Here is an 18689-nt window from a genome sequence, read left to right as displayed (position 1 = left end):
AAACCCTGCAGAAAGTAGGCATAGAGGGAAATTTCCTCAACATAATAAAGGCCATATATGACAAACCCACAGGCAACATTGTTCTCAATGGTGAAAAACTGAAACCATTTCCACTAAGATCAGGAACACGACAAGGTTGCCCACTCTTACCACTCTTATTCGACATATTTTTGGAAGTTTTAGCCACAGAAATCAGAGAAGAAAAAGAAATAAAAGTAATCCAAATCGGAAAAGAAGAAGTAAACTGTCACTGTTTGTAGATGACATGATACTATACATAGGCAATCCTAAGGATGCTACCAAAAAACTACTAGAGCTAATCAATGAATTTGGTAAAGTAGCAGGATACAAAATTAATGCACAGAAATCTCTGGCAGTCGTATACACTAATGATGAAAAATCTGAAAGTGATATTAAGAAAACACTCCCATTTACCATTGCAACAAAAAGAATAAAATATCTAGGAATAAACCTACCTAAGGAGACAAAAGAGTTGTATGCAGAAAACTATAAGACACTAGTGAAAGAAATTAAAGATGATACAAATAGGTGGAGAAATATACCATGTTCTTGGATTGGAAGAATCAACCTTGTGAAATTGACTCTACTACCCAAAGCAATCTACAGATTCAATGCAATCCCTATCAAATTACCACTGGCATTTTTTACAGAACTAGAACAAAAAATTTCACAATTTGTATGGAAACACAAAAGACCCCGAATAGCCAAAGCAATCTTGAGAACGAAAAATGGAGCTGGAGGAATCAGGCCCCCTGACTTCAGATTATACTACAAGGCCACAGTAATCAAGACAGTATGGTACTGGCACAAAAACAGAAATATAGATCAATGGAACAGGATAGAAAGCCCAGAGATAAACCCACACACATATGGTCACCTTATCTTTGATAAAGGAGGGAAGGATATACAGTGGAGAAAAGACAGCCTCTTCAATAAGTGGTGCTGGGAAAACTGGACAGCTACATGTAAAAGTATGAAATTAGAACAATCCCTAACACCACACACAAGAATAAACTCAAAATGGGTTAAAGACCTAAATGTAAGGCCAGACACTATCAAACTCTTAGAGGAAAACATAGGCAGAACACTCTATGGCATAAATCACAGCAGGATCCTGTTGGACCCATCTCCTAGAGAAATGCAAATAAAAACAAAAAAAAACAAATGGGACCTAATGAAACTTAAAAGCTTTTGCACAGCAAAGGATACCATAAACAAGACCAAAAGACAACCCTCAGAATGGGAGAAAATATTTGCAAACGAAGCAACTGACAAAGGACTAATATCCAAAATTTAACCATAATTCAAAAAGACACATGCACCCCAATGTTCATTGCAGCTCTATTTACAATAGCCAGGACATGGAAGCAACCTAACTGTCCATCAACAGATGAATGGATAAAGAAGATGTGGCACATATATACAATGGAATATTACTCAGCCATAAAAAGAAATGAAACTGAGTTATTTGTAATGAGGTGGATAGATCTGGAGTCTGTCATACACAGTGAAGTAAGTCAGAAGGAGGAAAACAAATACCGTATGCTAACACATATATATGTAATCTAAGAAAAAAAATGTCATGAAGAGATTAGTGGTAGGATGGGAATAAAACACAGACCTACTAGAGCATGGACTTGAGGACGTGGGGAGGGGGAAGGGTAAGCTGTGACGAAGTGAGAGAGTGGCAGGGACATATATGCACTACCAAATGTAAATTAGATAGCTAGTGGGAAGCTGCCGCATAGCACAGGGAGATCACCTCTGTGCTTTGTGACCATGAGAGGGGTGGGATAGGGAGGGTGGGAGGGAGGGAGACGCAAGAGGGAAGAGATATGGGAACATATGTATATGCATAACTGATTCACTTTGTTGTAAAGGAGAAGCTAACACACTATTGTAAAACAGTTATACTCCAATAAAGATGTTAAAAAAAAAACATATTATGGAAATTTTGTGGCTAAGTACTTGAGCAATTTTTGTAATATCATCATATACTATAAACATGCATGCATGTGTATATACATACATGTGTACATTTATTGCCTTTGTTATTAAATTTTATTTATTTTAATTTCATTTTTCCTCTGAATTTTTTATTTTTATTGTTGTTGAGGTTTATTTAATTTATGACTTTGCTTTTTTAATCTTTGATCTTGAAAAAAGCACATTAATATTTACTAATGATATTTTATTTTTATTACATTTTTCTTCTGTTGATTGTTTTGTTGTATTTATTTTTATTTAATTTCTCTATGACTTTGCTTTTTTTTGTCTGTCAGATCCAACTGAATCTGAGAGAGATATATTAAAGTTTCCCACTATAATCCTACTATAATTTCCTCTATAATTTTCTGGAGTTTTTTCATTAGAGTAAAATTAGATTTTTTATTAGCTTTTAACATGTGTAACAGGTATATTGAAACATAATTCACATAACATACAATTCACCCATTTAAAGTGAATACCTCAGTGTGTTTTTAGAATATTCATAAAGTTTGCAACTATCACTATGATATATTTTAGAACATTTTTTATCACTCCATAAAGAAATCCCTTGCTCATTAGTCATCAATTTCTAATTACTAATACTTTGTATATTTAGCTACAATGTTGCAGGTTCATGTCTCTTAGGTTTTCTTTGTAAATTGTGATTTTTTAAATATAATGTTTCTCTTTATCCTGATTAACACTTTTAACCTTAATTCCACCTTGTTCGATATTAATACTACTCCTTCCTTGTTTTTTTTCTTCTTGTAGTTTCTTGGAAATTTTTGCCTAACATTTATTTTCAAACTTTTTGTTTAAAATCACCTTTTATAAGTTTTTTTACAGATATGCAATTCTTATATATGGGGTGAGAATTTCTGACATTTGATGGTATTTATTTGTTTACACTTAATGAAATGCAAAATTTACTGATTTTCTTTCTTTCATCTTGATTTATGATAATTATTCATTTTACATTGTTTTTTCTCTTTCTTATTTTTGCTATTTTGATCATGTTGAATATAAATTTTTTTTAACCTTTGTAGTTTGAAAGTTCTCTTCCACTTTCCCATTTCATTATTGGTTAGCTTCCCTTTCTTGTTACTAAAATTAGATCCATTTTTTTTTCAATATATTAAAACAAAATATCACTTATTTCCTTACTAAGAATGTATGTATTTTATCTAATTACCATATCCCATTTGAAAGAGACCTTTAGAGTGCTGTTAGAACATTTTCTCCTTTCCCCCTCCTCACTGTTTCTCCCTAGCCTCCTAACACTTGGGTTTTGCTGAGATTGTTTAGTTCCAGATTATCAATAAAATTTACCTTGCAGTTGTCAATAGTTTCCCTTTCTCTCTATTTCAGTGATTTTTATTTACATTTATATTACAAATTTGCAAAAAAATCTGTCATTGACACATACACACACACACACACACCTGTGTGTGTGTGTGTGTGTGTGTGTGTTGCAACGTTCATTGCTCCTTGATGTTTTTACTTTTCCCATTTTCTCTTACCAGGACTCCTCTGTTTCATTTGTTGTTTGGTTAAAGTGTTTTCTCAATTATTTTCCTCAGGTGTTTCACTGAGTCATATTGTTTCTGAATCTCCCAGATATCTTGGCTGGGTAATGAACTCTTAGATTTAAATTCTCTCAGTATTCCACATATATTATTCCACCATCATCTAGTTTACAGGATTGCAAATAAGAAGAACATTTTTTTAAAGTTTTTTGAAAACTACTTGTTCTTTCCTGCAGCTTAAAAGATTTTATATCTTGTATTTCAGGAATTTAACCAGATGTGCTTAGGTTTTTGCAAGTGTGTATGTGTGTGTGTTTTCTTACCAGTTTTGCCTGGAGCTTGTGCATTTTCTATATGTTGATTCAAGATTTTCTACAGTTCAGGGAAAATTCCATTATTGTTTTAGTTATAGTCCTTCCTCCATTGGTTTCTTTTTCTCTTTCTAGAGCACACTGTTTCTAGAGATCATACATTTCATGAGTTGTCCTACTAAATCTGTTTATGGTCAACAGAAGGATCATAGACAAATATTTATAATACAAGGGGATATCTGGTATTTTACAAGAAAGGCACAAAGATGTGCTTTGCTATTTGAAAGCAAGGAGTACCAACTGATACTGTTGGAGTTACTTTCATGATGCTCTGCTTTTTAGGTACAGTTTCTGGGTGAAAAAATACTCCCAGTACTCAGGATTTGGCATCATCTCCATTATGCCATATTTCTTTTTTTTTTTTTTTTTTGTGGTACGCGGGCCTCTCACTGTTGTGGCCTCTCCCGTTGCGGAGCACAGGCTCCGCACGCACAGGCTCCGCTGCATGCGGGATCTTCCCGGACTGGGGCACGAACCCATGTCCCCTGCATTGGCAGGCGGATTCTCAACCATTGCGCCACCAGGGAAGCCCTATGCCATATTTCTAACTTAAAATTTTTGCCCTATGTTTACTTTATTATTTTATTTAATTTATTTTTTGTCCTGTGTATAATTTAAAGCATACCTTAGCATAGTCTCAAAATTACAAACTGTAAACTTAACCATCACAAGTATTTTTGTGCCTGAAGTACTTACTATACTTATAATAATAAATATTCCTTTGGGTATTCAAGAATTAATCTTAAATATGTTAGAGGGTTTCCTTTAATGCTATGCTTAGCAAATTCTTTATTAGCTCAAAGGTGTTAAAACCCTGTTTTTAAAATCTGAATATGTTTCCTGCTATTTTTAATTATATAAAAATTGTTAAAATATTAAGGAAAATTTAATTTAGTTCACCTACACTTAAAAATAAATACATGACTTACTCTGTGTTCTTTTTTGGAGAGGGACAGGATGCCACAAATGCAATGAAAGGAGGAGAATTAAATGCCTCTAAAATGGTAGAAAATTGCAGTTTAACCCTTCATAGATTAAGAGCAAAATTGATAAGACTCTTTCTATTTACTATTATCCCAACAGTTTTACTTATTTAATTAAAGTACTCTAACTACAAACGTTTTATCTCACCTCACCAAAATGCAAATCAGACTGTATTGATAGCTCAGATTCAAAACAATTTCCCTTGGGGTTTCCCTGGTGGCACAGTGGTTGAGAATCCACCTGCCGATGCAGGGGATACAGGTTCGTGCCCCGGTCCGGGAAGACCCCACATGCCACGGAGTGGCTGGGCCCGTGAGCCATGGCCACTGAGCCTGCGCGTCTGGAGCCTGTGCTCCGCAACGAGAGAGGCGGCAACAGTGAGAGGTCCATGTACCGCAAAACAAAACAAACAAAAAACCAATTTCCTTTAAAATTACAATTTGGGCAGTGGGATTTCTTTCCAGCCTTTCTTCTTTGTTATTATTTAGACATATGCAACATTTACCCTTTGTAGGTTGGCATGGCACTAGAATTATATTCTTATAAAAGTGTCATCTGGGTTTCAAACATAGTTGAGAAACATCTTATGGTCTTGCTAGATAAAATAATTTTTTCTTGACAAATACTGTGTGCTGTCACTTATATGTGGAATCTGAAAAAGCCAAACTCATAGAGAGTAGAATGGTGTTTACCTGGGGCTGGGGGAAACAGGGAAATGTTCTAAATTCCAGTTAGGAGATGACTCAGTTCTGGAGATCTAATGCACTGCCTTGTGATTATAGTTAACGATTGTGTATTATACTTTGAAAGTTAAGAGCAGATTTTGAATGTTCTCACCACATAAATAGAAATGGTTATTATGTGAAATGATGGAGGTGTAAACTAATGGTACGATGCTAATCATTTTGCAATATTTAAGTGTATCAAATTAACACATTGTGTACCTTAAACTTACACCATGTTATATCTCAATAAAGCTGGAAAAATAATTGTTTGTCTAAAAGGATAATTGTTTACTTAAAATGTTAAAATCTTTTGGACTTGAGATACTGTTGTGATTGAGTTATATTACTTAGATATTAGGTTGATGAACCCTAAGTAATTAATCAAAAAATAATTATGGAGGTCCACAATTCACAGAAGTGATAAGTTGGTAGGTATTCAGCTCCTTGGCTGAAGTTTAAGCAACTTGAAGAAATACCTTCCGCTTTGGTATTTTCCCATGTTAGTGGTGACTGATACATTTGCTGGGTGATAAGGATGGTCTCTGGACCTAGAAAGACACAAATTTCCCTCTTTTATTAATAAATCTTCCCCCAGAGGATCCAGGACCCCAGTCAGTGCTATATCTTTTGTGTCATACCTTTCTTCTCTATTCACTCAGTTCTCAATGAAGGCAACATTTCCCTTTCCAAGCATGGAGGCCAGATTTTTTTAAAAACAATTTTATAAAATAAGTAATTTTAGCCTTCCAATAATATTATTGATACAGCTGAAAACTAATATTCTGTTTCTTCATTTGTCCCACCCTCCTCAACCCATTATACTCAGTCTTTCGCCTCCACCTCCCCACTGAAATTGCTCTGTCAAAGGTCCCCAAAGTTCTGACCAATCCAATTTAAAGTTTTCTTCCCTGACCTCTCTATGGCATTTGATAGCCATTGACTGCTCCTTGTAGCTCCTTTCTATTGACTTCAGTGATGCATTAATTCACCTGACGTCCAGTTATTATGTATTGAGCGCCCATAAATGTCAGGCACAATGCTAGGCATTGATGATATTTCAATGGGCAAGACATGTATTTTTCCCCCATGCAGATAGTTTACTCATTTAATACTGTGCACATTATCACACAATACTTATTACACAAGATCTAGTATTAGACAGACTTCACTTTGAGATCTGGCCCTGCTACCTACAATTGGGTGAACATGGGCAAATTTCTTAACATTCCTCACCTTAAAAATGGGTGCAATTAAAAATATCCACTTGATAGGAATTTTTAAAATGTTAAAATAATATACAAAAATGTTTGGCACATTGCTTGGCACTAATTTCTCCATTCTTACTGGAACTACCTAATTCAATCAATATAACCTTATAGAGACACTGCAGCATCTCTTTGGCTGCTATCTTTGACTCTGGTCTTGTCACACTTAAGTCCAACTTCTACATTGCTGATTAATTAACAGGTCATCCCACCACCCCTGCTCCACAGCCATTATACACTTACTACTTGCTCTTCCCTGACTCTGCTGGGCTCTTTCACCTCCCTGCTTCATTCATATTTCATTACTGTCCATCTGTTAGAGTGCTCCTTCCTTCCTTGTTGGCTTTTTTTTTTTTTCCTTGTTGGCTTTTTGAACACCTACTTTTTCTTCAAATTATCTTTCAAACTTTATCTCCCTGAGGAGAAAGTCAGACATTCTTTTTCCCATACTGTCATAGCTCCTGTATGCCTCTGTTATAGCCCAATCATTTGTAATTTAATTATCTGTGGGCGCCCATGAGAGAAAAGTATGTGTCTAGTTGTCTTGATATCCTTTGATGTGACACATCTGTAGCTTTAAAAGCTTGATTCTAGATGAATGTTTAGTTTCTATGAATGAATTCTTAGTCTCCATGTGCCAGGCATTATGCTAGTGATAGGTCTGCAGACATATATGCCCTCAAGAGGTGCACAGTGTGAAGTTGGATAAGGAACAAAAGATTCATGTCATGAATGAACACACTATTTCATTTTCAGTTAAAGGATGTCAGCATTTAGGCTATTCATTTTTTTGAAGGGATGAATTAATAGTAATTTAAAATTCCTTAATTTACCTGCTAATGAAAGCAGTTTTATTGTAAGTTTTTCCTCTTTAAGAAATGTATTTTTATATACCCAAATATCAAGCTTCTTGTGATAAGAGCAGATGAGCATTGTTTCTATGTTTCAAGTGATTTACTGGAAGTAGGGGGTTTGCATCAATTATAAGTGGAACCTTGGGAGTGAGACTGAGCTAAACTACTTTCTCTGTGCTTTCTAAATTTTGAGATGTTTAAAGTGGAAGTCTTGGGTATTGATACATAGCATATTTGCAAAAGTTGAAGTGATGATTCCCTAGTTCTAATTTTTCAAGCTCTAAGAATTTTTTTCTTTTCTCAGCTTGCACAGTTTAACAATTGTGAGACCAAAAATATTTATTAGTTAATTGAATACTGTGGTGTATATAGAATTGCCATGTATAGTATTTTCATATAATATTAAAAATAATTTAGTTTTTCTTTATTTATATAAGTCACTTTAGCACCCTGGTAGGCTTTAGCATTATCATTTGAGACTTAATAACAATTGTATCTTAGGTACAGAAGTGCTTTTTAAAGCAGCAAGGTTTTCTAGTTGATAGACTGCTGTACTCACAAGTAGTTTTAATTTTGTTGCCTCTGTGAATTTACTTACTCGTTATTTTCTGGATGATTCTTTGGAATTATGACATTTGGAAATAGGACATAAGCTTACTGTATTATATCTGTGTTCTTAATAAGTGTGAGGACATTTTTAATGTTATGAAAAATGCCAGTTAGAAGAAATTCTCTTTTTCTCATCTGTGCATAAAGGCCCTAAGTCCTTTAAGACACATCTCTTCAAAGTATAGAAGCAATCCATGGAATATTTTCAGTGACACGTGGAATTTTGTTGTTCAGCAAATATAGTCAGATTATAGGAATTTTTATTTATTCTGAACTTAGTTTTTAACAAGAATTTCATAATTAAAAATTAATAGCAGCAAAGTATATTGCCATTGAAGGGACATAAGTTTAATTTGTATGTATTAGAAATTTTAGTTACAGTATAGTGATGGTGAGGTAAGGATTTTGTATAGGAAGAAGTTTTAGTGAAGGGCTTTTCAGACAGCTAATAATTAAACCGGGAGAGAATGGTTTATAATCCAAGAGACAAGAGCAATTTAGGAGGAAGAGTTGATGATCACTATCAAACTAAAGGAAAAAAAAAAGTTAAGTAAGATAATGATAAAAGAGGATATATTGGTTTAAATAATTGCAAAAGCAGTTTTAATGGAGCAGTTGGAACAGGAGCCAAATTGCAGTGGATATCATCTATCTTGTCTTCTCTTTCACACCAGGGAACTAGTTAGAAAACTGCTATTATAATCAATTCTGGCTGGCATTATTGTTAGTGAATGCAACATATGTTGAAGTTCAATCTTGTAACAAATGTGAGATGAGTAGTGATGTTTTTATCCTAGTAGGTGACTTTCTCAGCTTCTCTTGAACATTAGATCTATGAAACTAAAATTAATGTGAAATGCTTCTTAATAACGGGACTGATTTTCACTTAAATTTTCTACTTCTCATTTCACATGGATTTTAAGAACTTCTCTGTCAAACTAACTTCTTAACTTGGCTTCCACAATATTTAGACTCTATGGTAAGTTCTCAAAAAATATTTGACATGTTTGGACTCCATTTTAAAACAATATTATTGACTGTTTTATCCCCTCACTTCTGGGTGGAGAGAACTCATAGGGAATAATAAAGTAGGAACAGCAAACTAAGCCATAGACAGCCTAGATTACTTTGCATTCTAACAGGACACTAGCAAAGTGACCTGTCTTTTCCTGTCTGATTTTCAGGACCTCCTTATAAGATGAGATAGATAATGAAATAAAATATGAATATGTAAACTAGATGTACTGGTTTCAGCCAAAGTCAAAGGAGAAGCACTAGGGTGACTCAACATAGAAGCTTTCTTTAGGATACAGACTCAACTCTTATCTGTGCTGTACTCTTCCTCAAGGGTGGATCTAACTAGATTACATGTGATCCTGCTTCTAATTACTATATAATGCATTGTGTGTGTTTGTTTATTTATTTATTTATTATTATAACCATTATTATAAGGTAGATTTCCTTTTGCCATGGCATCTGGGAATGAGTATGAACCGAGAAAACTTAAAGACTTTTAACTCTGTCTGGTCAGATTCCTACTCTACTTTTGTCTGCTCTCATTTTTGTGAGTGAAAGAATGACTGCAAATCATTCCACAGTTTAAATTCCTTGTTTTGTCTCTCACTTCCTGGGGTCTAGCTGACTTGCATGATTTTCTCAGAGATTACTAATTTAAGCACTTCTGTTTATGCAAGAAAACCTGATGCCTTTCTCCGCTCATGTACCATAGATACCCTCTCTGGTTATATATCCTACTTAACAAGTGAATTGTGATAAGTAAAATAGTAATATTGAGTGAACATAATAAACAACTTTATAATAGTCTCTTAAAATTCTTTAACGATGAGAAAAATTGTTAAGGAAAATATATTATTGAAGATAATTACAGCAAATGGAGTATAGTATTGAAAAGAAAAGAGAACAACTAGATAAGCAGCATTTTAAAACTTCATGCTCCAGGGTTTGAGGGGAGGGAGGAATGAATAGGTGGCACACAGAGATTTTCAGGGCAGCAAAACTACTCTGTACGATACTATAATGGTGGGCACATGTTACCATACATTTGTCAAAACTCAAGTATATACAACACCAAGAGTGAACCCTAATGTAAACTATGAACTTTGGGTGATAATGTTATGCCAGTGTAGGTTCATTGATTGTAACAAATGTACCACTGTAGTGCACAATATCAGTAGTTGCCAGGGGAGGGGGTTGTGTGTGTGTGGGGGCAGGGGGTACTTGGAAAATATCTTTATATTCTGCTCAGTTTTGCTATGAATCTAAAATTGCACTAATAAAGTCTATTTAACAACAACAACAAAACAGTTTATGCTCATTAACATCTTAGAAGCATCCAGAAAATGAACTGAAATTTACTTTCTTTAACTCAAAATGAATGACTTAACCTATTTGGGAAATTTGTGTACCCAAGGGAAATACCTCTCTTGCTTCTCTCACTAGCTGCCTCTTCTGGTAAGCATTAAAAAAGCTGTGAATTCAATTATTTGTATTTTACTTTATTAACATTTTCTTCCATTTACCTCTAGGTTTGAAGTTTGAGGAAATTCAAGAAAGATTTGGTGAGGAGTTCTTTAATATATGCTTTGATGAGAATGAGAGAGTCCTTCGAGCTGTAGGTGGCACGTTGCAGGACTTTTTTAATGGCTTTGATGCATTGTTGGAACACATTAGAACTTCTTTTGGAAAACAGGCCACTCTGGAGTCACCATCATTCCTATGCAAAGAGCTCCCTGAAGGTAATCTTATGCTCCACTACTTCCACCCTCACCACATTGTGGGGTTTGCAATGCTTGGAATGATTAAGGCTGCAGGAAAGAAAATCTATCAGCTGGATGTAGAAGTGGACCAGGTTGCAAATGAGAAACTGTGCTCTGATGGTTCAAACCCAGGCAATTGTAATGGTCTTACTTTCCTTATCAAACAATGTGAAAATACTCATATCACGAAGAACCTTCCACAGGGAACCTCCCAAGTTCCTGCGGACCTCAGAATTAGCATCAACACCTTCTGCAGAGCCTTCCCTTTCCATTTGATGTTTGACCCCCACATGACAGTCCTTCAACTGGGGGAAGGCCTAAGGAAGCAGCTCCGATGTGACACTCACAAAGTGCTCAGATTTGAGGACTGCTTCGAGATTGTTTCTCCAAAGGTTAATGCCACCTTTGAAAGGGTTCTGCTGCGACTGTCCACGCCATTTGTGATTAGGACCAAGCCTGAGGCTTCTGGAACTGAGAATAAAGACAAGGTAAGTGGCTATGGACTTGATATGGGTGATGGGAACTAGGAGATTACATAATTATTTTAGTAAATTACATGGTGGCAGTACTTGTCATTATTTAGGCAAGAGAGTTTAGAGTGTCATTTAGAAAATTACTGGTCCCTGGATATACGTAAAAAGATTTGACCTTATTCCCAGCCATTTTGCATAGTGTCTGCCTCTTTCATTAATTTATTTCATCATATAAAAAGAAGACATTTATTAATACTAGCCATAGTAATTCCAAAAATGATAAGACTCACTAAAAACCAGATACTGTAAACCCATGACAATTTCCACTGTTTGAAGTCAAACCATGAGAGAAATAGTAAGACTGATTTCAACATTGTGGGGATTGCTTGCCTTATTCTTAAATATTGCATAAATATAGGTAAAAAGCTAGCTACATTTTGAATATGTTATGTTCTAAATTTCATAATCTAAGAACATCTGGTTTACATCCTATTATTTTCTTAATATGCAGAATAATGTATCAAGTGACTATCTCAAGACTTCTCTTCTAATTAAATTTTAGTGTTGAAAAAGAGACATTTCTTTAGAACATGTTCACTTCTTGAGAGAAGACACTGGAATTATTCTATCTTTTAAATTTTGTGAATATTAAAGCTATTGGTTTTGATTTATAGAAGTACAATATTTGGCTAGGAGTGTTTGAAGCATTTTTGGCCTTAGAATTGAAGTTAATATTACTGAAAATGTGCCTGAAGTAGAATATATTATTACCAATGTTGATTGCTTTATATATTTTGTAGATTTGACAACAATTAATTCAATTTAAAGTTACTACTTCAGATTTTTCCCCCTATGTTTCATCTTGTATGTCTATTTAATTTGTATACCACAGTAAGAAATAGACACAGTGAAATGATGACTCAGATGTCAAGGCCCCCTGCCAGTTCCAATATAAGGAACTGTGCTCATTGAGAAGATGCAATTATAATTTAAACATGTTAGTGGCAGTTTAAAAATAAAACAATAGGCAGGATTTTTAGTTAGAATAGGGATGACAATCCTCTCATTCTCTGTGCATTTCTGCTTATTCACCTGGGTTTGCCAGAATGGGACATTTGGGAGGCTACAGTTAGCCCAAATAAAATTATAATCACTAAAGTTATGGCATAGAATCTTAACCAGATGAGTAATATTTTTGAATTATTATGTTCCAAATTCCAAATTTATAGTTTCCTAAAACATGGAAAGAAGAAAATCAGGGTTAAAAATTATGATCCTATTGATAAATTTGGCCTTGATATTCATTATTTTTCCCATAATTGCTGGTCTTGTTAATAACTCCATGTTATCTGGAGTTTCTAATTTTGTATTAGGCTTTGATAAGAAAGTTCTAATTTTCAATAATGTAAGATATTTATTCTTTAGTCTACAGTAAAGGCTTTCATTATAATTTAACTATTTTAGCTCTGCACTTAATACCAATGGACTACCACCCCTGCCATCAAAAAGAAAAACAACAAAAACAAGAGCTAATCATACAGCTGAATGATGGTAAATCATTTGCAGAGTGAACTGTAATGCTTTTGCTAAACCATGATCTTTGTCATTTTGTGTTGTCAGTTAGTGTTAACTGTATAACTAAAGGTAGAACACTCTTGTAAGCAATTTGGCGAGGTAGCCATCATCCTAGTTTCAAAGAATTTACATCTCAATTCTGCAGTAATGAGTTATAAAGACATAAGTGTTTGTTACCAGAAGCAAAAATACCACTGAGAGACATCTGATGCATTTTCAAAGAGAGGCAGAGGGGAATCTGATCTTTCAACCATGAAAACCTCATCCTATTATCAAGACTAAGTTAGAATAATTCTCTGACAAATTAGGCTGCCTACCTCAGAAAGTTATTTGTGAAGATTAAATGACACAATCCATGTAAAATTCTTATTATATCTTTGCCTTCAGGGTTAAGTGTTGAATGAATGTTCATTATTGTTACTTCTACCACTATTATTATTATTATTGTTCCTTTCCCCTTGTCACATTCCTCCTATCCATTCTCCTCTCTTCTTGCCTTATGGAAGTTAGTACTGGAAATCAGTAGGTTGAATAATTTTAGAGAAATTTCAACTCTACCTAACATCTTCACAAAATACGACTTGGGTTTGTCTTCTTAATAATGACTAGAAAACCATTTGTCACAAATCCTGTAGCAGCTTTGTTTGAATCTCCTTTTCTATTTATAGGCTAGCATTGTTTTAAAACCCCTAGTCTCCTTTTCAGATTCACTAAAGTCTGGAATCAAGTTTTTATTACCTGTGTCTATTAATATATTTTATGTTCACTTGTTACAGCACTTTGTTGTGTCAGTGGCTTCCAAAATAAAATGGACTGGTTAGCTTAGGCAAAACCTAAAATAGCAATGGATTTGAGAATCAATAAATAATATGAATTCCTTTAACATTTTTTTTTCCTTAGTAGCAATGCTTCAAAGAACATTGTGGAAGGAGTCCAGCATTTGAAATACATCATCCCTACGATACAGCAATGGCATGCTATTCATCTTCACTTTTGTTCTCAAGGTTAGAACTTAGGAAAAGCATAATAACAACAACACATTTCTTTTTCAATCCCCAGAAATATCATCACATTTGCCTTATTAATTAGAAGTTGCAAAACAAATATCAGGAGATAATTTTAAAAGACTAAAGGAAGAATTAACCTCTGATTTTCTGTAGTCAAATCAGTTTCCAAAATGCTCCTTTATCTTTTCTAGACATGTGCCCATCATTTTTCTGACATGGTGATTGAAAAGTTTAAGATATATTTATTAATCTTACCAATCCATAATGACGCTGTTGAGAGGCAAATTTCATCCAGTTGTTAAGAATACATTATTTGACTTCAACTTAAAATTAATTTAATTTGGGAAAATGTGAGCATTCCTTCTCTGTTCAGATCATAATATTCTATTAGAGAATTTCAAATATTGAACAATATTTTAGTGATGGACAAAATGACACTAGGACTTTTTCTATAAATGAGCACTATAGAACATAGATGTACAATAACTTTGATCAAAATTATCTGGAATTTTCTTTGCTCTTATAATTATAAGTGAGGTATTTAATTTTAATTTTTATGTTTATTTTTCTCTAGAATTTCTCCCTGACCATAAACTACCTTTTAAAGTAGGTTAGACAATTGAGATTTCTTTTTAACTTAAGTATAGTTGATTTACAGTATTATATTGGTTTTAGGTATACAGCATAGTGATTCAGTATTTTTACGATTATACGCCATTAAAAGTTATTACAAGTTAATGGCTATAATTCCCTGTGCTATAAAATATATCGTTGGTGCTTATCTATTTTATACATAGTAGTTTGTATCTCTTAATCCCATACCCCTAATTTGCCCTTCCCCTTTCCCTCTCCCATTTGGTAACCACTAGTTTCTTTTCCTTCTGTGTGAGTCTATTTTCATTTGCATATACATTTGTTTGTAGTATTTTTTAGACTCCACATATAAGAGATATATAGTATTTGTCTTTCTTTGTCTGACTTATTTCACTAATCATAATATTCTCTAGGTCCGTCCACATTGCTGCAAATGGCAGAATTTTATTTTATTTTTAAATGGCTGAGTAATATTCCACTGTATATATCTTCTTTATCCATTCTTCTATTCATGGGCACTTGAGCTGCTTCCATATCTTAGCTATTGTAAATTGTGCTGCTATGAACATTGGGGTGCATGTACCTGTTCAAATTAGTATTTTCATTTTTATATACCCAGGGGTGGAATTGTGGATCATATGATAATTCTATTTTTAGTTTTTTGAGCAAACTCCAGACTGTTTTCCATAGTGGTTGCACCAATTTACATTACCACCAATGGTTTACAATGGTTCCCTTTTTTCCACATCCTCTCCAAAATTTGTTATTTGTAGACTTTTAGATGATAGCCATTCTGATAGGTGTGAGGTGATATCTTGCTGTCGTTTTGATTTGCATTTCTCTAATAAGTAGTGACGTTGAGCATCTTTTCATGTCCCATTGGCCATCTGTATGTCTTCTCAGAAAAAAACGTCTTTTCAGGTTTTCTGCCCATTTTTTCATTGGGCTGCTTGTTTTTTAGATACTGAGATGTACGAGCTGTCTATATATTTTAGATATTAACCCCTTGATGGTCATATAATTTGCAAATATTTCCTCTAATTCCGTAGGTCGTATTTTCATTTTGTTGATGGTTTCCTTTGCTGTGCAAAAATTTTTAAGTTTTATTAGGTCCCATTTGTTTATTTTTGCTTTTATTTCTTTGGTCTTGGGGAACAGATACAGAAAAATATTGCTTGATTTATGTCAGTGTTCTGCCTATGTTTTCTTCTAGGAGTTTTATGGTTTCCAGTCTCACATTTAGGTCTTTAATTCATTTTTGGAGTTTATTTTTGTATATGGTATGAGGAAATGTTCTAATGTCATTGTTTTATATGTTTTTTCAACACCAACTTGTTGAAGAGTCTGTCTTTTCTCCATTGTATACTCTTACCTCCTTTGTCATAGATTAATTTACTGTCATAGTATGGGTTTATTTCTGGGCTCTCTATTCTATTCAGTTGATCCATGTGTCTGTTTTTTGTGCTGGTAGTATGCTGTTTTGACTACTGTAGCTTTGTAGTATAATCTGAAGTCTGGGAGGGTGATATCTCCAGGTCTGTTCTTTATTTCTCAAGATTGCTTTGGCAATTTGGGGTCTTTTTTGGTTCCACATGAATTTTAGAATCATTTGTTCCAATTCTGTGAAAATATCATAGGTATTTTGATAGGGATTATGTTAAATCTGTAGATTGCTTTGGGTAGTATGGCCATTTTAACAATATTAATTCTTCTAATCCAAGAGTATGGGATATCGTTTCACTTCTTTGTATCATCTTCAGTTTCCTTCATTAACGTTTTATAGTTTTCAGACTATAAGTTGTTCAGCTCTTTGGTTAAGTTTATTCTTAGCGATTTTATTCTTTTTGCTGCAATTTTAAGTGGGATTTTTTTTTTTTTTTTTTTTTACTTTCTCTTTCTGATCTTTCATTGTTAGTGTATATAATGCAACAGATTTAGGTATGTTGCTCTTGTATCCTGTAACTTTGCTGAGTTTATTAGTTCTAATAGTTTTTAGGTGGAGTCTTAAGGGTGTTCTATGTAAAGAATCATATCATATGCAAATAGGTACAGTTTTAATTTTTTACCTTCTAATTTGCATTCCTTTTATTTCTTTTCCTTGTCTGATTGTGTCACTAGGACTTCCGATACTGTGTTAAATAGAAGTGGTCAGAGTGGGCATCCTTGTCTTTTTCCTGAATTGTTCCCATAGGTTTTGAAGTGTTGTGTTTCCATTGTCCTTTGTCTTGAGCTATCTTTTTACTTCCTCTTAGATTTCTTCATTGACCTAGTAGCTTTTTAGTTACATGTTGTTTAATCTCTACACGTTTGTGTTTTTCCCGTTTTTCTTCCTGTAGCTGATTTCTAGTTTCATACCTTTATGGTCAGAAAAAATTACTTGATATAATTTCTATTCTTAAATTTGTTGAGACTGGTTTTGTGGCCTAGCTTGTGATCTATCCTGGAGAACATTCCATGTTCACTTGAAAAGAGTGTGTATTCTGCTGTTTTTGGATGTAATGTCCTATAGTTATCAAGTCCAAATTGTCTAGTGTGTCATTTAAGAACACTTTTTCCTTATTGATTTTCTGTCTGGAGGATCTGTCTATTGATGTCAGTGGGGTGTTAAAGTCCCCTACTCTTATTGTATTATTGTCAATTTCTCCTTTTTATGACTGTTAGTATTTGCGTTCTGTATTTAGGTGTTCCTGTATTGGGTGCATATATGTTAATGAGTATAATATCCTCTTCTTGCATCAATCTCATTATCATTATATAATGCACTTCTTTGTTTTATTATAGCCCTTGTTTTAAGTCTATTTTGTCTGATATGAGTATTGCCATCCCTGCTTCCTTGTCATTTCCATTTACATGAAATAACTTTTTCCATCCTTTCACTTTCAGTTCAGTGTGTGTCTTTCACCCTGAAGTGTCTATAGTAGGCAGTATATTGAAGGGTCTTGTTTTCAATCCAGTCAGCCACCCTGTGTCTTTTGAATGGAGATTTTAGTCCATTGATACATAAAGTAATTATTGATAGCATGTAATTATTGCTATTTTATTACTTGTTTTTTGGTTGTTTTTGTAGTTCTTCCTTGTTCATTTCTTCTGTTTGTTTCTTCCCTTGTGGTTTGATGATTTTTTTTAGCAACATGCTTGTGTTTCTTTTTGATTTTGGTATATGTAACTGTAGGTTTTTAATTTGTTGTTATCATGAGAGTCACATATATTGACCAATAATTATATTTACTTGTTTTAAACTGGTAGTCATTTAAGCTCAAACACATTTTTTAAAATCTACATTTTTTTATTCCCTTCCCCCAATTTTGTGTTTTTGATGTCACATTTTACACCTTCATGCTTATCCCTTAACTGCTCATTGTAGTTATAGTTGCTTTTACAACTTTTTGTCTTTTAATCTAAATACTGGCTTATTTAAGTGATTGATCTTCAATTTGTACAGTATATTTGTCTTTCCTAGTGGGATTTTCCCTTTCCTATAGATTCTTTCTTTTCCATTTAGGGAATATCCTTCAACTTTTTTTTAGGGTAAGTTTAGTATTGATGAATTCTTTTAGTTTTTGCTTTTATATAAGGTTTTTTTTTAAATTTCTCCTATTCTAAATGATAATCTTGCTGGGTAGAGTGTCCCAGGTTGCAGATTTTTCCTTTTCAGGACTTTGAATATATCCTGCTACACCTTACGGTCTGTAAAATTTCTGCAGAGAAATTAGCTGATAGACTTATGAGGGTTTCATTGTATGTAATTCTTTGTTTTTCTCTTGCTGTCTTTGGAATTCTCTATCTTTAACTTTTGCTATTTTAATTATGATATGTCTTGGTGTAAGTCTCTTTGGGTTCAGCATGTTTGGAACTCTCTGTGATTCCTGTATCTGGATATCTGTTTCCTTCTTTAGATTTGGGAAGTTTTCAGCCATAA

The 18689-nt window shown here is 33.8% G+C and overlaps 1 protein-coding gene across 1 annotated transcript in view; it reads left to right on the top strand.

Moving 5' to 3' along the window:
- Positions 1-18689, top strand: part of GUCY1A2 (guanylate cyclase 1 soluble subunit alpha 2) — a 428505-nt gene that overhangs the window by 83019 nt on the left and 326797 nt on the right. The window contains exon 4 of the mRNA XM_024115325.1: positions 10891-11609. Within this exon, the coding sequence (XP_023971093.1) occupies positions 10891-11609 (719 nt within the window). The remainder of the gene's footprint in view (positions 1-10890; positions 11610-18689) is intronic.

The sequence above is a fragment of the Physeter macrocephalus genome, chromosome 16 (assembly GCF_002837175.3).
Source record: "Physeter macrocephalus isolate SW-GA chromosome 16, ASM283717v5, whole genome shotgun sequence".
In the NCBI taxonomy this organism is placed as follows: Eukaryota; Metazoa; Chordata; class Mammalia; order Artiodactyla; family Physeteridae; genus Physeter; species Physeter macrocephalus.
Note: the sequence above shows the minus strand (reverse complement) of the source record. Positions and strands in the feature narration are given on the sequence as shown.